The sequence below is a fragment of the Astyanax mexicanus genome, chromosome 1 (assembly GCF_023375975.1).
Source record: "Astyanax mexicanus isolate ESR-SI-001 chromosome 1, AstMex3_surface, whole genome shotgun sequence".
Classification (NCBI taxonomy): Eukaryota; Metazoa; Chordata; class Actinopteri; order Characiformes; family Acestrorhamphidae; genus Astyanax; species Astyanax mexicanus.
The window spans coordinates 123,111,529-123,136,567 of NC_064408.1; the positions used below are offsets into that span (position 1 = coordinate 123,111,529).

Here is a 25,039-nt window from a genome sequence, read left to right on the forward strand (position 1 = left end):
GCTACTGTCGCAGTTTAAAAGCTCCGCAGTGCGCGACTGCCTCTCCCTGTTAGGCAACAGAGGGGTGTGCATGCTAAAATCTAGTGTATTTAGCATCTTCTCTGCTTGTTACGTATTTATAGCCTATCTAACTTTCCACTCTCGACCTTGTGTCTGTGTTACATTGATGAGTGTTTTCCAGTTTTAACAATGTCTTCCTTTTAGAAATGAATTCAGGATTAGTTAACCATGCTAGAAATTAGCCATTCATTATTGTGGCACTGTCACTATGTTGCAAAAATATTTAATACAGTAAGGAACCTAAGTTTATTGTTTTAAATAAATGTTCTATTTGTTTACATTGTCCTTTCATCTTTTTATCTTCTCACATGATTTAAACAAAATTTATAGGCCATTTGATTTGAAAAATCGTTCCAGAATCGAAAATCGTTTCTGAATCGAATCGTGACCCCAAACATCGGAACCGAATCGAACCAGACACTGAGAGATTCGCACCCCTAGTAAAAACTAGACAAACATAACGAAACTAAAGATTTGCAGGACGTGAACTGGTCAGGTCAGGTCATTATCAACCGCTTTATCCATTAAGGGTCGCGGGGGGGTGCTGGAGCCTATCCCAGCAGGCATCGGGCAGAAGGCAGGATACACCCTGGACAGGCCGCCAATCCATCGCAGGGCAGACAGACACAGACAGACAAACAGACACATTCACTCACACACTCACACCTAGGGGGCAATTTGTATCTGACATCCAATCAGCCTAACGTGCCGTCTTTGGACTGTGGGAGGAAACCGGAGCACCCGGAGGAAACCCACGCAGACACAGGGAGAACGTGCAAACTCCACACAGAAAGACCCGGGTCGCCCCAGCCGGGAATCGAACCCAGGCCGTCTTGCTGTGAGGCGGAAGTGCTACCCACTGCGCCACCGTGCCGCCGGACGTGAACTGTTTGATTTGTATTCAGGATTTTTTCAGGATAATGACAATTTTATGATATTTTTTTCATTATATTTCGAAAGTTACAGATTTACTGGCCTATTTTTGTATAGTTTCTAATACAATTACAATTATATATTTTTAGTAATGTTCCTCATTAAACATGAAAGCTTTTTATGTAATGCTTTAATAGAAATCTCAAGATTTAGTGGTGTAATGTCAGGTAAACAATGAACAAAAACTAGCCTAACCTGTTAAAGGGGTTAAATCAGCTTCACACTGCACAGATATATAGCTGGAACACAAAATCTTGTTTACTCTCCTTGCTCCCGCACCAGGCAGCTCTGACCAATCAGAGGAGAGAATGTGCTCGCATGGTTTATTGGTGAGCATATTGGCGCTGCTACAGGAAGACGTCTGGCTGACCCACATGGAAACAGCAGCTTTAGCCTTTAGCTCTTTAGATTAACATGATTAAGGACTGAGTCTCAGTTTCAGCAGAGAAGAGAATTAGAAGTAGTACTGCAGTAATACAGTCAATTATATATGTACTGTATATATAGTGTGTATATGTTTGTGTATATGTGTGTGTGTGTGTGTGTTACGGCAGGTGGAGTGAAGTATCTCGTAGGATCGAGTTGTGGGTCTCCATCCAGGAGCTGAATGAACAGGGAGTGTATTCACCTGTGGAGCTCCACCCCAACAGAGAGGCCAGCACTGGAGGAGTGTTCCAGCTCCGACAGGTCAGATACCACACACTGCTCATTGCTATCTTACACCCTGCCAACAGTCTATTTTCACTCCATCCTCCTGTCTGGTTTAAATAGCAGCAGAGCTTCTGAATATATCTACACTGATGGGCGTGGTGTTCTGGAAATGAGGTGTGTTCAGGTACATTTCTGGAGTTTTGCTTGTTTTTCTTGGCAACAGAAAACACAGGAGCTCCACTGACTGAATACAACCTAGACAGACGCCAACAGTCAGATGTTCATCGCTATCTTGGCAGTGAATTATTAACAACAGGTGCATCTTCAACACTCAGCAGTGCACAAACCCACTTTTACATCAGCAATAAACAGATTGTCGAGCAGCACAGTTTCCTCTGCTGAGAAGTGTTGGACACGTCCAGGTGGCTGCGACATTAAAATAGCAATCTGTCAGAGCGCACCTGGATCTTAAAGAGAATGGCAAGTACATGGTTTTTGCACATTTCAAGACGTGCAAGGTGTACTTTTCCCACACACTGACGCCCTAAATCAAGCTGCACAGTGCAATAGGGCCTATTTTTTTTTGCTTAGAATGCTATATCCCAGTATTTTGAATAGTGTATCATGATACACATATTGTGGGGGCAAGTCTTGACGCCACATATCAATAATGTATAGTGAAAGAATACAATACGATAGAGCACCTGACTCTTAAAGGGAATGATAAGCAAATGACACTCTGATTGTTTTTTTTTTCACGTTGCTCCCAAAATGAAACAAACCCAAGATTAATTAAAATAATTAGCACATGCCTTTTGTACTTTTCCTGTCATTATGATAGCAAAGACACACTGGCACGCCCTAAATCAAGCTGCACGAAACAGCACAATATGTAGGTACTTACATAAAAGCACCATTATTATTAGTGGTGGTAGTATTATTGTAAAAACTGTGTGTTCATTCAGACGTGTGTGTGTGTGTGTGTGTGTGTGTGCAGGGTCACTCTCGGAGGCTGCAGGTGTGTGTGAAGCCGGCGCAGCAGTCTGGAACTCTGCCTCTGCTGGTTGAGGCCGTTCTCTCCGTCTCTATCGGCTGTGTCTCCGCCCGCTCCACCAAACTGCAGAGACCACTGGACAGCTACCAGGTGTGTGTGTGTGTGTGTGTGTGTGTGTGTGTGTGTGTGAGTGTGTGTGTGTGTGTGTGTGTGTGTGTGTGTAAGAGAGCGTTTAAAGCAAGCACACAGTATTTATAGTGTGTATAAGTGGTGATAAGTCAACCTGAGGAAAGCACAGAAAATATAAATAAAAAAAATTAAGGTTTTTATTTTTAATACATTTATTTTGTGCAATACATTTATTTATTACACCAATACAAAGCTGCATAAAGTATCTCCGTTTATTACTCTGTAGGTAGAGGTATAGATACTAGAGTTTAATAAAATACTTCTGTAGAAGCTGAAGAAGAATCAACTCAAGCTTTTTACTCTCTGGATTCAAAAATACTCTAAAAAGTATAAAAGTGAGAGTAACGTAAGGAGAAAAAATAAAGTCTTTAAGAACAAAAGCTTAGGCCACGCCCACAGGGTGTGTGATGGAGTGTGTGTGTTTGGAAAAGAGTGTGTGACGAGTGTGTGTTCTCTCCTGGCAGAAGGAGGAGGATGACGATATGGATAGTTATCAGGTATCTCTCTCTCTATCTCTCTCTCAGTCTCACTTTCTCTCTCTATTTCTCTTTCTCTCTCCCTTTTCCTCTCTTTATGTCTTTCTCTTTATTTCTCTTTCTCTCTCTCTCTTTATCTCTGTCTTTTTTTGTCTCTCTCAATCCCTCTCTCTCATTTTCTCTGGTTCTATCTCTCTCTTTCTCTCTCTGTATCTCTCTCTCTGTTATTCTTTCCCTTTTCTATATATGTATCTCTCTCTCTGTTTCTCTGATTCTATCTCTCTCTTTATATATATATATTTTTCTGTTTCTCTCTCTCTGTTTCTGGTTCTATCTCTCTGTTTTTCTCTCTGTATCTCTCTCTTTGTTATTCTCTCCCTTTTTCTATATACAGTGCCCTCCATAATTATTGGCACCCCTGGTTAAGATGTGTTCTTTAGCTTCTCATAAATTGAGTTTTGTTCAAAATAATATAGGACCACGATGGAAAAAAAGAGTAAAATACAACCTTTAACTCAAGTGAATTTTAAGGGGGAAATAAAATCCCTGACTAAGAAATAATTATTCTTCATAAAATCACCTGTTCCACAATTATTGGCACCCCTAACAATTCTTAGGAAATAAATTTAATAAAAGTATTTCTGTCACTTCTACAGTAGTTTACAAAGTTGATCAGAGTATGTAGGAACATTTAATTAGTAATTCACAACTTCCTGTTTCCCTGGGGTATAAATATGACGTGACACAGAGGCCATTTATCTTCAACATGGGAAAGACAAAGGAACATACCATTCAAGTGAGGCAGATGTGTGTTGACCTTCACAAGTCAGGCAATGGCTACAAGAAAATCGCTACTCGCCTACACCTGTCCATATCTACTGTCAGAGGAATTATTAAGAAGTTTAAAACAACTGGAACAGTGGTAAACAAGCCTGGACGAGGACGCAAGTTTATTTTGCCACCACGCACAGTGAGGAGGATGATAAGAGAAATAAAAAGTTCTCCAAAGCTCACTGTTACAGAATTGCAACAAATGGTAGCTTCTTGGGGTCACAAAGTCTCCAAAACAACCATCAGGCGCTATCTACATGCCAACAAGCTGTTTGGGAGGCATGCACGGAAGAAACCATTTCTCACTCACAATCATAAACGCAAACGTTTGGAGTTTGCTAAGCGGTACTGGGACTTCAACTGGGACCGTGTGCTTTGGTCAGATGAAACAAAGATAGAGCTTTTTGGCAACAAATGCTCTAAGTGGGTCTGGCGTAACACAAGAGCTGAGTATGCAGAAAAGCACCTCATGCCCACTGTGAAATACGGCGGGGGATCAGTGATGCTGTGGGCCTGTTTCTCTTCTAAAGGCCCTGGGAACCTTGTTAGGGTGCATGGCATCATGAATGCTCTAAAATACCAGGACATTTTAAAACAAAATCTGGTGGCTTCTGCCCGAAAGCTGAAGATGGGTCGTCACTGGGTCTTTCAGCAAGATAATGACCCTAAACATGTGGCCAAATCTACACAGAAATGGTTCACCGCACACAGAATCAAGCTCCTCCCATGGCCATCTCAGTCCCCAGACCTCAACCCCATTGAAAACCTGTGGGGTGAGCTGAAGAGGAGAGTGCAGAGGAGAGGACCCAGGTCGTTGGATGATTTAGAGAGAATGTGCAAAGAGGAATGGTCAAAGATCCCTCTTTCTGTATTCTCCCATCTTGTGAAACATTACAGGAGAAGATTAGGTGCTGGTTTGTTGGCAAAAGGGGGTTGTACAAAGTATTAACATCAGGGGTGCTAATAATTGTGGCACACATGATTTGATGTTAAATAATTATATCTTAATGTGGGATTTTTTTCCTACTGAATAAATTCACTTGAGTTAAAGGTTGTATTTTACTCTTTTTTCCCATCGTGGTCCTATATTATTTTGAACAAAACTCAATTTATGAGAAGCTAAAGAACACATCTTAACCAGGGGTGCCAATAATTATGGAGGGCACTGTATTTATCTCTCTCTCTATGTTTCTCTCTCTCTGATTCTCTGATTCTATCTCTCTCTTTATATATATATATATATTTCTGTTTCTCTCTCTCTCTCTGGTTCTAACTCTCTCTTTTCTTTTTGTATCTCTCTGTCTGTTATTCTCTCCCTCCTTCTATATATTTACCTCTGTTTCTCTCTCTCTCTGTTTCTCTCTCTGTTTCTCTCTCTCTATGATTCTATCTCTCTATCTCTCTCTCTCTGTATCTCTCTTTCTGTTATTCTCTCCCTCCTTCTATATATTTACCTCTGTTTCTTTCTCTCTCTGTTTTTCTGTCTCTCTCTCTGTGTGTATCTCTCTCTCTTTCTCTCTCTCTTTCTCTCTGTATCTCTCTGTCTCTGTATCTCTCTCTCTCTCTCTCTCTCTCTCTCTCTGCCTGCTTATCCTGCTAGCTACCCAAACAGGCATGCTGCCAATCAGCTGCTGATCATGCGCTTTCACCCACTGAGTAAAACCTGAATACCAACAGAATATTAAATAAAATATCACTGCTGTTCCAGTAAATGAGCAGGTAGTAGCACCGTTAAAATAGCAATCCGCCAAAGTCAGAGCTCACCTGACTCTTAAAGGGAATGATGAGCAGGAGACACATTAACAACTGCCTAATTTACATTATGACAAAAAAAACATTTAAAATCGACAGCGACAGTATACCTCTGTTATCACCTTCATTATGTAATTAACGTTCAGTAATCCCGCCCCCTGCACTAACAGCCAATCAGCCGCCGCGGAGGAGCCGCGAGGAACGAGTTTCACTCAGCAGTCACATGACCACTGCATGCACAGCTGCATGACTCACTGCATGAGAGAGTGTGTGATCAGGAACCTGATCCACCACAGAGCTTCACAGAGCTTCACAGAGCTTCTACTAAAGATCCAGAGCTTTCTCAGAGTGGACCTGTCTGATGCTGCACTGTGGTATTAACTGGGTAAACTGGGTGGAGGGCTGAGGTGTGCTAGTGATCTGGTTTGGGTGTTTCTGCGCTGATCTCAGAGACTTTATGGACAAAAGTTGGTGGACACCTGCGTATCTATAGTTTCTCCTAAAATTATGGATAATTGAGCAATAATACTGAGTCTATTTCTGCACTTTGCTTCTATGGGATCCAGCGGCTCCCGGTAGAGTGTATAATGACGTTGCATTTGGTTTGTATTTGGCTTGTAAGCGCTACATCGATGCTAGGTTACCTGTATGTGACGGAGTAATATATGGAGAATACATGGAGAGCTTTGGTTACAGAACGTGCATTATCGGCTGATAACGTCACTCAAAAAAATACCTCTTCGCCAATCACATTGCAGGGCCGGAACTAACGATGGTATAATGGATATTAATACTGTATGGGTGATTATTACGTTTCAGCAGCAACAATTTATTTAACCCTAATCGATGCAGGGAGTAGCTTCTCATTTTTTTAACAGCTATGTGGAAATAAATGCTTTAAAAGCATATAAATGACAGGGATTAGGTAATTAGCCTTTTAAATTAGGTAGTTAGTGGGGTAAAATGAAAAATAAATTACTTGCTGCAATTAAAAAATAAATAAATTGCTAACTGCAATTAAACAAGGAGATAAGAAGTAAACTAAGTAATTTAAAACATTTCTCATTTCCTGCAAATAAATGCTCTAAATTACAATATATTTTGGGGGGGATTTGGGAGAAATGTTGTCTGTAGTTTATAGAATAAAACAACAATGTTCCTTTTATTCAAACATACACCTATAAATAGCAAAATTTAAAGTGGACTTCATTCATAATTTTTTTTCCTGAGCTGTAGGTCAAAGTTTTTAAAACGACCAAACAAAATGATGATATTAAACATGTGAAGCAAAAAAAATAATAAAAATTGTGTGAACTCTATGTTGGGAAGGGGTGTCCACTAACTTTTGGGTATACTGCGTCTCATCACACAAAGATGCTCTTAAAGGTTGATTATAATACTAATTAGCCTTAATTGGCTTTAATTAGTTACAAGTTTAACGGACCTGTAAGGATGCTGATGTTCAGTTAGAGTGTTTCTGATTGGTCGGTACTGTATCTCTGTGTAGGAGGAGGATTTGAACTGTTTACGGGAGCGCTGGTCCGACGCCCTCATCAAACGCCGCGAGTATCTGGACGAACAGATCAAGAAGATCATCAATAAATCAGGTACATCTTCACTTTCTGCTCTACTGTAAACCCTGATATATATTTATTTAAATTTAACTTTAGTAGTAACAGCAGTAACTCTAGTGAACCCTCCTGTTATGTTTATTTGTCAGAAACAGCAATGGTGTTCCCAAGTCAATTTGATCCGGTGCATGTTTAATTATCCAAAAGATGCCAAAAACAAACAAAAAAAATAAAAAAAATCCTAACAAGCAGTGTGGATATTTCATTAATAACTCCATTGCTAATTATTCTAATTGTAATTTTCTAATTTAATGTAATGGTGTTCCTTACTTCTAACAGGTAATGTTTCAATTAGAATAATTTACTTGTTTCTTAAATAATATGTTTTACCTTTTTTTAATGTTTCACTGCTTTATTATTTTTGAAAGACCAACATATAAAACACAATATTTTTCTTTAACATTGTAACATAACATTGCAATTGTGTTTTAGTTTTTGCAGGGGGTGATTGTTGCAAATATGTGAAATAAACCATTTTCATATTATATGTTGATTACACTGATTAAGGCAAGCAGAAGAAGTTTCATACTGAAAAAATACTTTTAACTATTTTTCCTAGATCTTCAAACTTTACAACGGGTCAATTTGACCTGGAACATAACAGGAGAGTTAATTGGGGGCCAAGCATTAGGAAGTTGGGAGAACATTTTTTTAAATATATGTTTTAAATGTAATATTTGACTCTACATATAAAAAATGTATCGCAAATAAAAACCATATGATATATCAAAAAATCGATATAGTGTCCCACACCTAGCTATTACACACAATTGTGATGATGTTTGCTGTGTTGTCTCTGTGTGTGTGTGTGTGTGTGTGTGTGTGTAGAGAAGTCAGAGGAGGATGTGGAGAGGGAGGCGCGGTTAGTAGAGCAGTGGGTGGGGCTTACGGAGGAGAGAAACGCAGTGCTGGTTCCAGCGCCGGGCAGCGGCATCCCCGGAGCTCCAGCACAGTGGTAAGAAAACCTTAAAACTGATCTGAGAAAATGTTCATCATATGTATTAAAGCTACACATGAAGAAGTAGTGTGTAACGGGTGTGTAACACTGCAACATTACAGACGTCTCAGCATGTAGAGAGTTATTTGTAGAGGTTCCTAATGTTCCTCCATTGATAATCCATCCCATAATAGCTCCAATATTCTCTGTACACAGTTCCTGCAGATTGTGCAGTAGGGGTATAGGAGTGTTAATAGAGCGTCCAATAAAAATACATCCCACACTTTTTCTATAATCAGGAACAGATCAGGAGATGCAGCTCCACGGGTTTGCAATTGGAATCATCTACCACTCCTCCAGAGATGTTAGAGAAAGGAGGAGGAGGAAAGAAGGAGGGGGAAAGGTGAAGTGGAGAAGTAGAAAAGGAGGAGAAGAGAGGAAAAGTAGAAAAGGAGGAGAAAAGAGGAAAAGTAGGAAGGAGGAGAACAGAGGAAAAGTAGGAAAGTAAGAGAAGAGACGAAAAGTAGAAAAGGAGGAGAAAAGAGGAAAAGTAGGAAAGTAAGAGAAGAGAGGAAAAGTAGGAAAGGAGGAGAAGAGGACTAGGAGAGGAGGAGTAGGAAAGATAGAGAAGGAGAGGAAAAGGAGGAGAGGAGAAGATGTAGGAAAGACGGAGGAGGGGAGGAGGAGTAGGAAAAGAAATAGAGAGGAGAAGTAGGAAAGGAGGAGGAGAGGAGGAGTAAGGAATGTGGAAAAGGAGAGGAGTAGGAGAGAAGAAGTAGGAAAGGAGGAGAGGAGAAGTAGGAAAGGAGGAGGAGGAGAGGAGAAGTAGGAAAGACAAAGGGGGAGAAGAAGAGACATAGGAAAGGAGGAGAAGAGGAGTAGGAAAAGAGATGGAGGAAAGGAGGAGGAGAAGATGGAGGAGGGAATGAGGAGTAGGAGCAGTGGAGGAGGAGGAAAAGAGGATTAAAAAAAAGGAAAGGAGAAGAATAGGGCTGTCCCTAACGATTATTTTTTAAACGATTAATCTAACGATTATTTTTTTCGATTAGTCGACTAATCTATTCATTGAGAAACATATTTAAATAATTATTATTTTACGTTTTAAAGCAAACGATAAATTACTATATTTATATATAATAACAACAACAACAACAACAACAACAACACAAGCCTACTAAACCAAACCCCACACTTATAATCACTTACATGTACAGCACGTTGTTTAGATCTATAACGCTAAAAATGGATAAGCTCCCATACACCACAACCGTGTGTTGCACTGTTTTCTGTGACCGCTAGATTTTGTGACCACGGGCAAGTAGTTCTCAGCAGACCGGTGCACTGGCCGATTCGAAACGTGTTCGTTTCTAATGTTTACCCCGACTGGCCAAAACGGTTCAGTTTAGGGCTGAGGGTAAGGTGTAGGTATAGAAAGCTTCCGTTTTGCCAATGAACGCTCATAACCGTGAGCACTGGTCACAAAATTCCGACGGTGACAGAAAACGGTGTGACACCGCAGCGCCGACGGCGCTAGCTAAAATAACTTAAGGCAGCTAGCTTAGCTAAACACCTGAACTTATGAATAATGCTACTGTTTCTGGAAACTGCGAAATGCCATGCACAAGTATAAACCAAAAATGTATAATTTCTGCCTGTGGCAGGTTTAAAACCTTTGGTAGACAGCCTTAAGTCTTTTTAAGGACACCCGCGGAGACCCTGATGTAAACGGTAACTTACTGTGTGACCCTGTTGACATAGTGCTCCTGGATGTTTGCGCTTCAAGTGCTCCTTTTGCACGTATGGCAGAGGACCACATTGTTGCCCTTTTGCGTGAAATGCTCCCAAACTTTAGATGCCCGCTGGCGTTTTTTTGTAGCTGGAGATTGCTCTCCGGAGTCCAAGCTCTCTAGAGCTTAGATTCTCTGCCCGAACCCGACATGACCCGAGGCCCGCCCGTAAATCCGACCCGGGCTCCAGAAAATAGTCCGAGATGTAGGCGTCTGTTTTTTAATTATATTTTTATTTTAAAAAAAAATAACGAAAACTGAAAGTGAAACTAAACTAATTTATTTATAAGCGCTGTTTTCACTACCGCAGTTCTACAGCGGGGGTGTTGTGCCGATTCTGTCCGCGAAGCGGGAGTCAGATTCAGCAGAGAGTCGGATTCGGCACAAACGCGGCGGCACCTCGCGGTCCGCGGTGTCAGTTGTAAGCGCTCGCGCTAGCCGCAAAATACGGCAGAAAACACTGAGGGAGCTGCAGAATTATGAATGGGACTAGAATATGAGCACGAGGAGATCAAAGAGAACCTTCACCTGTGAGTAGAACAAGCAAATCTCTCTCTCTCTCTCTCTCTCTCTCTCTCTCTCTCTCTCGCACGTGAACTCCTCCGCGTTTGACTTGCAGAACTGTGTTTAGCTGTTCTTAAAAATCATTTTAATTAAATAATAGTTCTATGCTTCTATGTTACCGTGTTAATTAACATAATTCTGATCACATTTCGCTCATTAAAACAGCCCGAAAACAGCCAGTTGGAATTTTTGGGCCCGATCTAACCTCTAATGCTCTCCACAGGCGCCGCCATGTTTACGACGCGCCGACGCACGTTATGCAAATCGATGTATTTTTGTAATCGATGACGTCGATTATGTCGATGCGTCGCCCCAGCCCTAGAGAAGAATGAAAGGTAGAGGAGGAGAGGAGGAGTAGGAAAGAAGGAGGAGGATAAAAGGAGTAGGAAAGAAGGAACAGGAGAGGAGTAAGAAAGGTCGAGAAGGAGAGGAAAGGTAGCAGAGGAGGAGAGGAGGAGTAGAAAATGAGGAGGATTAGGATTGGGGTAGTTGGAAATGAGAAAGAAGAGGAGTAGGAAATAAAGATTAAGAAAAAAAGTATCTGGATGCAGCCGCTGTATCTTTATGAGTATATTTTTCGTATATCTTTGTAACTCCAGGCTGTGACTGAGTTTGTTACTGTGATATTGTAGGACGCCCTCTGCTGGAATGGAGGCTCATATCCCTGTTCTGTTTCTGGATCTTAATGGTGAGTGCTGAATGATGTAGTTTTTTAATCAGCTTTAGATCATGTATTAATTAATGTTTATATTTTAATGTGTAGACTGATCATTAATCAGGTATCTGATTTGTGTTCCAGCTGATAATCTAACAGTGAGTGAACAGCTGACCGGTCCTCACGCTGCAGGAATTAACTCTATACTGCCCAAAGAGCACGGCAGCCAGTTCTTCTACCTGCCCATCATCAGACACAGTGATGACGAGGTACAGCACACACACACACACACACACACTCACAAACACACACACACACCCTGACCACATCATATACCTCAGTAGCTGCATCTCTTCTTCATTAAAAATAGCCACTTAACCCTCTATAGCATGAATACATTTTTAAAAAATCTTTTAAAAGCTTGGCAGTGTCATATACCGTATTTTTCGCACTAGAAGGCGCACTTAATTATAAGGCGCATTATGTGACACTAGTAAGGAACAGGGGTGTCACCATGTTTTCCTTTTAATTTTCGAATTCAGCAGGTCTCAACGCTGGGTGGTGAGACCTGTAAACTAAGCTAAGTTAAATAAACAAAACTGTAATTGTTAAAAAAATATATATATATATATTTCAAAGTCAAACGAGTGCTAGATGTTAATCTACACAGATTTATCTCCTGAAAACCTGTTTTCTTGTTTATTTGGGTGAGTAAAGCGCTTCTGTTTATTTACAGTAAGCTTAGATTTCCAGATTTTACACTAAGGCTAGTTGAGATTAGCGGCTAATGCTGCCCGACAGCGATACACTGAGGAACCCTGAGTTTTCCAGTAAGCCAGGGTGAGATAAGCTAGCAGTTCGTCCCAAGTAGCTTGTTTTAATACAGTAACATGCAGACTACAGTCCAATGATACTCACCACTGAACGGTGAAAGAGCGAGCTCTTAATGCGTAAGCAGCTAATGCTCATGCTGCTCCAGCAGTGCTACTCGGGGTTAGCAGCAGGCTACAGTTCAATGATACTCACGTCTAAACGGCGAAAAAGCTAGCCGTTAGCTATTGCTCGGCTAATGCTAATGCTGCTCCAGTCTGGGTGCTGGAGAACTAAACTGAAACTCCTGTATAACTCTGTACTTCAGCAGAGTGACTTTACTGCTCCTTAATACCTGACTGATAGAATTCATACATAAGGAGCACCGGATTATAAGCAGCACTGATGATTTAAAGTGCACCTTATAGTTCGAAATGTATTATTTTTTGTTTACTACTTAATTTGAACACACAAACTGTCTTTTACACTGTGTCCAGTGGACCAGTAAAAAGTCTTCAAAATGACATGAATTAAACTCTTTTTACATTGATTTTAAAGTTGAAAATTACATAGGTTTGTTTCTCTCCTGTAAAGTTGCCGTTTTTGGAGCGACAGTATAGCCTATAGTCTACAGTTTTGTGTATCTAGATATAGTCTATATACACAAAACATGGTAACTTGCTCTTACAGCCTACAACACTAAGAACAGGCTACAGTTTACTATTATATAACACTTACAGTATATAAACCCCAAGAGAAGCAGCAGCAGCCTGTGGAGAATGACTACACACTGATGTTGAGTGAGAGGTGGGAGGACACGCCCCCTCCCAATATGCAAATAACGTGAACAACATCATGTGAAATTTGCTAAGTAGACCCTGTTTAACTATAGAGTCAAACTGAGCATGTGCAGTACTGCACATTGAGTAGTTCTCTTGGCCCTGAACTAGGCTTTAACTATAATTTGTAAATTTGATATAAAAATTAAAGTTGACTTAAAAATCACATTAAGTTGTTGATTTTTCTGCAGGTAAGTGCGACCTGTTCCTGGGATTCCTCCATCCACGACTCCATCTACCTGAACCGCGTGACGGCCCCCACCGAGCGCATCTACCTGATCATTAAAGCCACGGTGCAGCTCAGCCACCCCGCCTCCATGGAGCTCGTCCTGCGCAAGAGAATCGCCGTCAACATCTACAACAAACAGGTCAGTAGATACAGTTACAGGATGTTTCCTATAAAAGTATAAGTATAAGTATAGTAGTTTGGTGATGTGAGGCTTAGTTGGCTTACAGGGGTTGGACAATGAAACTGAAACACCTGTCATCATTTTAGTGTGGGAGGTTTAATGCACATTATTGCACCAGTAAGAGCAGAGTGTGAAGGTTCAATTAGCAGGGTAAGAGCACAGTTCTGCTCTAAATATTGCAATGCACACAACATTATGGGTGACATACCAGAGTTCAAAAGAGGACAAATTGTTGGTGCACGTCTTGCTGGAGCATCTGTGACCAAGACAGCAAGTCTTTGTGATGCATCAAGAGTCACGGTATCCAGGGTAATGTCAGCATACCACCAAGAAGGACCAACCACATCCAACAGGATTAACTGTGGACGCTGTAAGAGGAAGCTGTCTGAAAGGGATGTTCGGGTGCTAACCCGGATTGTATCCAAAAAAACATAAAACCACGGCTGATCAAATCACGGCAGAATTCAATGTGCACCTCAACTCTCCTGTTTCCACCAGAACTGTCCGTCGAGAAAATAAATCACCACAGGATTCACTCCTTCATTAACATTAATAACAATAAATAAACTAATGTTAGCTGGATTAGTGAGATATTAGAGAGATACGGTACTCTGTCCACTCCATTAAAAAAAAAAAAGATATGTTATAGTAACTATTATTTTCTTAGACAAACAATCATTTCAGTGAGGTTTTAACTTGGAAAAAAAAGTAGGAAAAAAGTAAAACAAAAAAATACACACATGGATTGTACAATCTCCAGAAAATAACATTCAGTCTGTGTGAATGTTTCCTATAATATAGTTTATATTTTTTTGTTTAGTAAAGGTTAAACTATTAAATTGTACTGCAAAACTGGTTTTTGGGTCTAAATGTTTAGCTGTCCTCATCAATAGGAAGTGCAATTGGAGGCTTACAAAAAGTAACGGTGACTAATCAAACAAATAATCGTCTCAAACATGCAGGTGGAGTAAATATCGCAAGTCTGAGTGTACAGTGTGTGTGTGTGTTCCTGCAGAGCTTCACGCAGAGTCTGAAGAGGAGGATGTCTCTGAAGAACGTTCTGCACTCCTGTGGGGTCACTTACGAAATCGTCTCCAACATACCGAAGGTACACAACACATCCCCCTGACCTGAGTGTGTTTAATCTGATTAAATAAAAAACAATAGGATTAAATACGTGCTTTTTCTTCCTGCAGGCGTCGGAGGAGCCGGAGGAGAGGGAGACGCTGGCGTTGATGGCGGCTCGAGGGGAGGTGGAGGAGACGCAGGACGGAGAGACTTACATCGAGAAATACACCAGAGGAGTTCTAGAGGTGGCAAATATCCTGTGCCTCGAGAGACTGCGGCAGGTACTGCACACACACACTAACAAACACACACACACACATTTAACACTATTTAGGCCTACAATTAAAATACATAATTAAAAGACCCAAATATTTTTAAATGCATACATCATCCAACAGCAGTACATGAACATGCCAGCATCAGTTCATAATAAACAGGTACAAAAGGGTGTGTTCTTTTTTTCACACACACACACTCGCATTCACCTTCAGAGTCTCATAGGAATGATATTATTATAAACGATATTATATATACACACCAGCAGACCTCTTATTCTTTTCTTCTGAAGAGACTTCTGAAACTGAGACTCAGTCCTTAATCATGTTAATCTAAAGAGCTAAAGGCTAAAGCTGCTGTTTCCATGTGGGTCAGCCAGACGTCTTCCTGTAGCAGCTTTCTCCAGTTTATAACAGTCTTTTGAAGGTGTAGGAAAACTCACTGCTCTCTAGATTTAAATAAATTCTAGATTCCAGTAAATAAATTCTAGAAAGGTAATTTCTCTAAATTATTTTTGGAAAGTCTCATCTTTTGCATGTGTGTGTGTTTGTGTGTGTGTGTGTGTGTGTGTGTGTGTGTGTGTGTGTGTGTTTAACAGGCGGTGACGGTGAAAGAAGCTATTTCTGCTAAAAGTAAACACATCCGGAGAAGCCTGAGCACCCCCAACGTCCAGCACGTACGATACACTACACTTCCTACACACGGGGAGGGGGGTGAACGGAGTGATGCTTAGATACAAAGATGGATTGATGGATGGATGGATGGATATAAGGAGTGATGCTTTGATACAAAGATTGATGTAGACAGGGATGGATGGATGGATGGATGGAGTAATGCTTAGATGCAAAGATGGATGGATGGATGTAGGCAGGGATGGATGGATGGACTGATGGATGGATATAAGGAGTGATGCTTTGATACAAAGATTGATGTAGACAGGGATGGATGGATGGATGGATGGATGGATGGAGTAATGCTTAGATGCAAAGATGGATGGATGGATGTAGGCAGGGATGGATGGATGGACTGATGGATGGATATAAGGAGTGATGCTTAGATGCAAAGATTGATGTAGACAGGGATGTATGGATGGATGGCTGGAGTAATGCTTAGATGCAAAGATGGATGGATGGATAGATGTGGGCAGGGATGGATGGATGGATGTAAAGAGTGATGCTTTCATACAAAAATTGATGTAGGCAGGTATGGATGGATGGATGGATGTAAGGAGTGATGGATAGACAGATGGATGTAGGCAGGGATGGATGGATGGATAGATATAAGGAGTGATGCTTACATACAAAGATAGATGGATGGAGGGATGGATGGATGAAAGGAGTGATGCTTTGATGCAAAGATTGATTGACAGGTGTGTGTTTGTGTTACAGACGTCGTGCTGTAAGTCGGATGGGACAGGCTGTGAGGATGAAGATCTGAAGGTGAGTGATGTTATTTGGATGTCCTGCAGCTGGGGGTGTGTCTCTGAGAGTGTCCTGCTGCTGGGGGCGTGTATCTAAGAGCGTCCTGCAGCTGGGGGCGTGTCTCTGAGAGTGTCCTGCTTCTGGGGGCGTATCTCTGACAGTGTCCTGCAGCTGGGGGCATGTCTCTGAGAGCGTCCTGCAGCTGGGGGCGTGTATCTAAGAGCGTCCTGCTGCTGGAGGCGTGTCTCTGAGAGTGTCCTGCAGCTGGAGGCGTGTCTCTGAGAGTGTCCTGCAGCTGGGGGCGTGTCTCTGAGAGTGTCCTGCTGCTGGGGGCGTGTCTCTGAGAGTGTCCTGCTTCTGGGGGCGTATCTCTGACAGTGTCCTGCAGCTGGGGGCATGTCTCTGAGAGCGTCCTGCAGCTGGGGGCGTGTATCTAAGAGCGTCCTGCTGCTGGAGGCGTGTCTCTGGGAGTGTCCTGCAGCTGGGGGCATGTCTCTGAGATCATCCTGCAGCTGGAGGCGTGTCTCTGAGAGTGTCCTGCAGCTGGAGGCGTGTCTCTGAGAGTGTCCTGCAGCTGGGGGCGTGTCTCTGAGAGTGTCCTGCAGCTGGGGGCGTATCTCTGACAGTGTCCTGCAGCTGGAGGCGTGTCTCTGAGGGCTCTGGTTGCAGATGTGTTTCAGCTGTGTGTGGTTGTGTGTGCAGGGTCAGTGTGAGGTCCAGCAGGAGGTTCCAGACTCTCCGTTCCACGAGGCTTTTGCTGCAGCTCCGGGGAAAGACACGCCAATCAAAAACAAGGAAAATCACGGTAACTCCACCCACCCTGCAGGTCTGCTCCTCCCACCACTGCTCTACAGGCTTTAGTGCAGAAACACTGAAAGTTCAGGTCAATAAGTTTCCAGGACCAGAAACACTGGGCTGCACAGGACCTCGATTATTGCGTTGTTGAGCAACCTATACCAACTGTTAATGATTTTTGTGGAGAAAACAACTAAAATTATGGAGTTCAGAGGCGTTGTACCAATTATATGCTTATATTAACAAAGGCACTAGTTTGTTCTACTGTCAGTTGCTTAGTAACATAGGGTTCGCAATGCATTATGGTCCACATTCAGCTCATAGAGTTCACTGGAAACTACCAGTGCATTTTGGGGAAGTTTCTAGTCAAAATCACACTCAGATACTTTAAACAAACCTTAATTAGGGAGTAATTTTGGTCTCAGCCTTTTGTTTGCAGTACTTGCAATTATATTATAATTATTTCTAGATTTTCAGCAGCATCTACAACTCTATAAACAGAATGTAATTGCAATTGCATTTTAATTACACCCAGTAGCTACACAAACAACTCCTTAAACAGATTTTAGTAGCAATTACATATGGAAAAAAAACTAATTGCAATTTTAAAAACAATAAAATTAAAATAAAGAGTTGTCAATAAAAAATATTGTAATTGCAATTACATTATGATTACACCCAGCAGAAACACCAAGACTTGTAACTGAAGAATGTAATTGAAATTAAATGATTACACCTGTCAGCTGCTTCTAGAATTCCCTAAAACAGACTGTAATTGTAATTACATTACAAAAACACCCAGTAGAAACACAAATAACAGCGTTAAACAGACTTTAATTGCAATTACTTTATAATTACATGTGGGGACTGCGTTTAAACTTCTCTAAAACAGGCTGTAATTGTAATTACATTACAAATGTGCTCAGTAGAATCACCTAGAACATCCTAAAACAGACTTTAATTGCAATTATATTACAAATACACCCTGTAGAAACGCATATAACTCCTTAAACAGACTTTGTAATTGCAATTATGTTATAATTACACCTAGATTTCCTGAAAACAGAATGTAATTTTAATAAAGAATAATAAAATGATAAACCAAAAGTAATGGGAAAGCAGTTTGTAGTTTTGTAGTTGTACCTGAGGGGGCGGATTGGGAACACCCACACCTGTATAAGTTCTCAGGTGTTATCTTGTGAGTGAGGTGGAGTGGACAGTAGAGTAGTTGGTGTAAATAATGATGTATCTTCTGGCTAGAATGTGTAATTTTGGAGTGAAAAGATGAATACTTTGCGCGTCTCTGAATACTTCTGTGTGTGTGTGTGTGTGTGTGTGTGTGTGTGTGTGTGTGTGTGTGTGTAGGGTGTGTTCCAGAGAGCCCCACCTTCTTCAGCTCCAGCCCGTTTAAAGCCCTCTCCCCCCAGCCGCCCAAATTCCTCAAGTCCCTGATGCCGGTGAGGGAGGAGAGCAAAGCCAAGCGCTCGCTGGAGGCACGCCCCCTGCTGGGACAGGAGGTACATAACACACACACACATATCTACACACACACACACACACACACACACACACATATTCATCTACACACACATATTCATCCTCGTTCATCATCCTTCTTAAACATTCCACTGGGCCCATTCTGCATACTCCATCATACATCATTCCACCAATCACAAAGCTCCCATCACCCCCCAGCCAATCAGCTGATTGCTGAACTGATCCATGTAGCACTAATTCTTACGCAGACACACCAGACACCATAAAACTGAATGTAATTATAATTACATTACAGGTAAACCTGGTATCTACACCTAGAACTCTGTAAAACTGAATATAATTGTAATTAAATTGCAAGTAAACTTGATAACTACACCCAGAATTCCCTAAAACAGAGTGTAATTCTTATTATATTACAAGTATACCTGGCAGCTACACCAGGAACTGAGTAAAATTGAATGTAATTCCAATTACATTACACATACACCTGGTATCTACATCTAGAACTTTGTAAAACTGAATGTAATTGTAATTACATTACAAGTACACCTGGTATCTACACCTACAACTCCGTAAAACTGAATGTAATTGTGATTACATTACAAGTAAACTTGGTAACTGCACCAAGAACACCCTAAAATTTAATGTAATTCCAATAACATTACACTTACAAATACTGCTCTACAACACAAATGTAATTGTAAGTACTTTTTAAGTACACATGGCAGCTGCATCTAGAATTCTCTAAAACTGAGTTTAATTGTAATTACAGTACAAGCACAACTGGTATCTACACCTACAACTCTGTAAAACTGAATGTAATTAAAACTACATTGTAATTACACCCAGCAGAAACACCATAATCTCCTTAAAGTGCAGTGCAATTGCAATTACATTGTAATTACACACAGAAGTTGCATCTACAACTCCCTAAAACAGATGAGCCTGTAATGGTGTAAAGTTTTAAGGTGACTCTTATTTTGGAATTGAATCAGGAGCATCTGCATGCATAAACCCAGGCAGACTCACCCCTAACCCCGCCCCCAGCCTCCCAACTACCAACTGCACCTGCCTGAATGCGCTGTTCTGCATGCCGTGTGTGTGTGTGTGTTTGCAGAGCATGCGCTGGTTAGTGGAAGGCTCTGTGTTGCCCCGCCCCCGGGCACGGAGTGAAGGCCACAGCAGCATCGCAAACCACACCCCCCTCAGGGTCACACCAACACACACTGCTGTAAGTGGTACACACACTGAAACACACTACACACTGATTACTTATGATGTCACAACCATGAACATACGATGGCCCAATCATTCTACACTATCAGTTTAGCTCCGCCCACTCAGCGTGCACGAGTTTAACTCCACCTATTCAGCCTACAAGATTTCAACTCCACCTATTCATTCAGCCTACAGCAGTTTTGCCCCACCCATTCATTCAGCCTACAGCAGTTTTGCCCCACCCATTCATTCAGCCTACAGCAGTTTAAACCCCGCCCATTCATTCAGCCCAACAGCAGTTTAGCTCCGCCCATTAATTTAGCCTACAGCAGTTTGGCTCCACCCATTCATTCAGCCTACATCAGTTTAGCTCCGCCCATTCATTCAGCCTACAGCAGTTTAGCTCCGCCCATTCATTTAACCTACAACTGTTTAGCCCCGCCCATTCATTCAGCCTACAGCAGTTTAAACCCCACCCATTCAGTCAGGTACAGCAGTTTAGCTCCGCCTATTCATTCAGCCTACAGCAGTTTAGCTCCACCCATTCATTCAGCCTACAGCAGTTTAGCTCCGCCCATTCATTCAGCCTACAGCAGTTTAGCTCCACCCATTATTTCAGCCTACAGCAGTTTAGCCCCACCCATTCATCCAGCCTATATCAGTTTAGCTCCACCCATTATTTCAGCCTATATCAGTTTAGCTCCCCCCATTCATTCAGCCTACAGCAGTTTAGCTCCACCCGTTCTTTAAACCTACGGAAGTTTAGCTCCGCCCATTCGTTAAGGCCACAGCAGTTTACCATAACCCATTCAGTCAGCCTACAGCAGTTTAGCTCCACCCATTCAGTCAGCCTACAGCAGTTTAGCTCCACCCATTCTTTAAACCTATGGCAGTTTAACTCCACCCATTCACTCAGCCTACAGCTGTTTAAACCCCACCCATTCATTCAGGCTATAGCAGTTGAGCCACTCTCATTCATTTCACAGCTGTTAAGCCCCTCCCATTTTCTGTTTGAACACCAGTATTGATTTTTTTACAGTAATATTACTCTCAGATTTTTCAGATTGAGTCTTCAGACTGGAAACTCCGCCCAAAAAGGGGAGGAGCCTTCATCTTTATGACATCACATTCTCCATTACATCATCAGCACCATTTCAGTCCTAACTCATCCTCACAGTGTTACTGCATGCACTGATACCCTACATAACTAATAACCCCATATCTATTATTATATAATATTAATAATAACTGAATTATTACAGTAAAATCAGTGCAGTTCATTATTTATTTATTTATTTATTATTATTTTTTTTTTTTTCTTAATCCTTTATTTTACCAGGCAAATCATTAAGAACAACTTCTTATTTACAATGGCAGCCTGGCAAGAGGCAAATTCAACACACAAACAACACAGCGTAGAGAAAAAAAAAAAAAAACATTTATAAGGTGACTGAATCTAGGAATTTCAGAGCAGCAGAGTTTCACTGGAGTTCATATAATTTATCATTTGTGTCTCAACATGTATTACTGTTCATTCCATAATTCCAGTAATAAAAATGTAAATAGATGAAAATTCAAATATTATAATGAAAATAGAAACATTGTTTAATATTATACATAAATAAAATCTAAATAAAATAAAAACAATATCTTGTATGAGGCCAAATACACCCTTTGATAGCTTTTAATTTCAGAACAATGACTGAACAGGTCTCCCATCACTTTTGTCCATTCATTTAATGTAATGAAATCTTAAGATTAAGATTTAGAATTACCACACTGGTCAAACTGTAAAGGTAATGGAGAGTATAAGGGATTAAAAACAGTTTTCTCATGTAAGCAATGAATTCCTGTTGTATCGAACTTGATTTTTAGTTTTAATATGCAGCATCTTATTTAATTAAGTTTTTAAATAATTGGTTAAAAGGTAAAATAAACACTTTCCAGTTTTCACTAAGGATTTTTAAGGAATGCTATAATGCATTTTGCATGTCGCACTTATTTGCATTCATTTTTTAATTTTATTTACCATTTTTAAAAAATGCCACCATGCATATTTCATGTTTTGCATGTTGCATTTATTATTTGCAGTGACTTTTATATAATTAAAACGTTACTGTACCCTTGAGGTAAAACAAAAATGTTAAGTAAGTATAATATATACAATCAAAAGTTTGGACACAGCTTAAATCCAGTGTTTTTTCTTTGTTGTAAAAAATTCTGCATAGTAGATTGATATTAAATCATCAAAACTATGAAGTTTAAAATATAAAAACAAGCGAACAATGTACGATTTAATTAAGAAAAATAAATAAATAATTAAAAATAAAAGGATGTGCAAACAGGATAAAACGTAGAGCAATAAAACAAAGAGGTAAATATGTAGAACAATAAAATATAAACACAGCTAAAAAAAATAAAGGACTAAAATAACCACAATTATAAAAAGGTAAATGAAGTACAATTAATAAAATAAAAGGGCTAAATGGTAAAACATAAAATTAGATAAATAAAAAGACAAACTAACTAAAATAAATAACAAGGTAAAAGAAAAACAGTTACAGGCTGTCTGAAGGTGGTTAGATATTGAAAGTTTAAAATGATTTAGTGATATTAAAACTTTAATATTTAAATATTTAAGGATTTAAATGGATAAAGCATATTTTAATTTTCATCTTGTAAAAACCCCTCAAAACTCTTCTGTATCTGGGTGGTTAAAATTTTGAATGGCTTTTATTTTTTACCAGCAAGTATACCTACACTGTACTATACTGTTTCTGCCACATGCTTATCTATCTAACTCAGAATTGCTCTTATGTTTGGCCACCTGTGATTGGTCAGGATTCGGAGGAGGAGGAGCCTGAGCCGCACCCTGAAGCACTGGATCATCCTCGCCTGGGCTCTCTTCCGAACTTCCAGCCGTACGTTCCTGAAGACTTCGCCAACTTCGAGGTGTACAACGCCAGCCTGGAGACCCAAGAGCCCTCCTCCCTCTGTGGGGGCGTGGCCTCTTGTCCAGGTAACAAGGGGGCGGAGAAAGAGGTGTCCCGTAGCCCCACCTCCAGCAGCTGCACCAGTGGCTACTTCTCTCACAGCGCCTCCAACGCCACGCTGTCGGACGCTCCGTTCGCAGGCAGCGACAGCTCCGACCAGCTGAGCTCCGGCTCCAGGGACCCGGCGGAGCCGCCACCCAGCAACCACTGCACTGGTGAGAGCGGGCACTGCCAGCCTGGCACGACCCACTCCTCCCAGAACTGCTCGCCCAACCGGTCCAACCAGTGCTGCGTCCTCAGCGTCAGCCAGGAGTTCACCGACTTCAAAGGAGCTGGAGATGGTCTGGGCTTCAGCTTCGATTCTGTTTGGCAGGCGGACCAATCAAACTCCAGTACCGCACCAGCCAACGACCAAGAGCAACCACCGCCACCGTGCCACCTCCACAATGGTAAAGACTCCCCCACCTCATCCTCATCCTCCAGCACCACGCCCACCCACCCTGAAGACCACAGCCCAGAAGATGAAGATCACCTGACCGAGAAGACCGGTAAGACCGCGGGGCCGCCCTGCTCCCCAGCTCCCGAGGACGGGGACGAGGGGGCGCCGACGGTCCAGCTCCCGGACTGGATGGCCCCCGGGGAGCAGGTGTGGGTGGGCCCCCAGAGTGGGACGGTGCACTACGTGGGCGGGGTGGAGTTCGCTCAGGGCATCTGGGTAGGAGTGGAGCTGGACCGCGCTGTAGGTACGAACATGAAGGTCTAACTCAGAGCTGATCAGTGTGGAACAAGGGTATTTAATTTGGATTAATTACCATTTTTTATGAACAATTTATAATGCCATAAAATTACTTTTAAATGTCTTAAATAAAATCACTGTATATCGACACACCAGATCAACACATTTACATTAATGAGCTCTTCCTTTTAAGAAAAATATTATGGGTGCTATTGAGGATTATTGAGGATAATAATATGGTAACGAAATTATCATGACAGCCCTTCTTACTATAGTATTAAATACCTTAAATTCTTATCAAGTTATTTTAATTAAATTAGTATATGTAAAACATTCATGTTTTACAAATTTGTTGGTTAAAATTGAATGCCCTTTAGTTTTTTAGCTGTTTAATGTAGCATTAATCAGCCATTGTCCTAGAGGTCTGCGCGGGACTGTTTTTTTAAACCCGCTCCCGCCCGCTCCCGCGTCTTTTTGTCCCGCTCCCGCCCGCTCCCGCAAAAAAATCACTTCTTTTAATCCCGCTCCCGCCCGCCACATACACATTCCCGCCGCTCCCGTCCCGCAGTCCTAATATGAATTGAATTAATTACATTTAGTGCTTCAAATTTACATATGTATTTATTAAAACAGCAATTCAGTTCGCAGTCCAAACACATGCCATCAGGTGCATCAAGAATCCTAGAAGTGGATTAGAAGTGGATCTATATTATATAAAATAATAAATGTAAAAATATATAAAATTAAATTCAATTAGTTTAATTAATATTTGTATTATTATTATTATTATTAATAATAATAATAATAATAATAACAATAATAATAATAATAACAATAACAATGTTATTGTTATTGTTATTATTATTATTATTGTTATTATTATTATTATTATTATTATTATTATTATTTTGCACCAGTATAGTAAATGTCGTCCTTTAAATTACACCCCCCCCCCCCCCCCTCCTCTGCACACGCCTGCTGGAGATGCTGAAAATGTGTGTGTGTGTGTCCATCCTCCGAGAGATTTTTCTTGTGTTTTTTTGTTGCTTGCATGGGAATCATAGCGTGATTATTATAATTTTCTTAACTATTTATCAATTTGCGGGAGCGGGACCACATGTTAATGTGGTCCCGCTCCCGCATGGCCTGTATTGATTAAATTACCGCTCCCGCCAATAACAATTCAGTTTTGTCCCGCGCCGCAACATATTCTGACGGGTCCCGCGGGACTCCCGCGGGAGTGCAGACCTCTACATTGTCCTTACAGTTTATTTGCTACATACTACCTAGGCTTAAATAAATTCAGTACTTTTTTCAGTAATTTATATTTAATGATTAAGTTGGCTTGGAAACTATTACTATTATTATTATTATTATTCTATTCATGTTTTAAACGCTTAGCCTCCCATAGCTTTTAGCATAAAAAGGCAGAAATTTGCAGGGTGGTCGGAATTATTTAAGCAAATTACATTGCTTGTGCTTGTTGGAGCGATACATGGCACAGTTTTCGTAAAAG

At 41.0% G+C, this 25,039-nt stretch overlaps 1 protein-coding gene across 4 annotated transcripts in view; it reads left to right on the forward strand.

Moving 5' to 3' along the window:
• Positions 1-25,039, forward strand: part of kif13a (kinesin family member 13A) — a 210,239-nt gene that overhangs the window by 87,530 nt on the left and 97,670 nt on the right. For 2 of the 4 annotated variants that reach the window (XM_049467964.1, XM_049467953.1), the window contains exons 24-39: positions 1,548-1,680; positions 2,642-2,788; positions 3,292-3,324; positions 7,394-7,493; positions 8,346-8,472; positions 11,438-11,493; positions 11,605-11,729; positions 13,301-13,477; positions 14,535-14,627; positions 14,716-14,868; positions 15,462-15,539; positions 16,252-16,302; positions 16,987-17,089; positions 18,445-18,596; positions 19,694-19,807; positions 22,636-23,530. In XM_049467964.1, the coding sequence (XP_049323921.1) occupies positions 1,548-1,680; positions 2,642-2,788; positions 3,292-3,324; positions 7,394-7,493; positions 8,346-8,472; positions 11,438-11,493; positions 11,605-11,729; positions 13,301-13,477; positions 14,535-14,627; positions 14,716-14,868; positions 15,462-15,539; positions 16,252-16,302; positions 16,987-17,089; positions 18,445-18,596; positions 19,694-19,807; positions 22,636-23,530 (2,537 nt within the window). The remainder of the gene's footprint in view (positions 1-1,547; positions 1,681-2,641; positions 2,789-3,291; positions 3,325-7,393; positions 7,494-8,345; positions 8,473-11,437; positions 11,494-11,604; positions 11,730-13,300; positions 13,478-14,534; positions 14,628-14,715; positions 14,869-15,461; positions 15,540-16,251; positions 16,303-16,986; positions 17,090-18,444; positions 18,597-19,693; positions 19,808-22,635; positions 23,531-25,039) is intronic. The other 2 variants (XM_049467966.1, XM_049467962.1) reach the window with 2 other exon arrangements.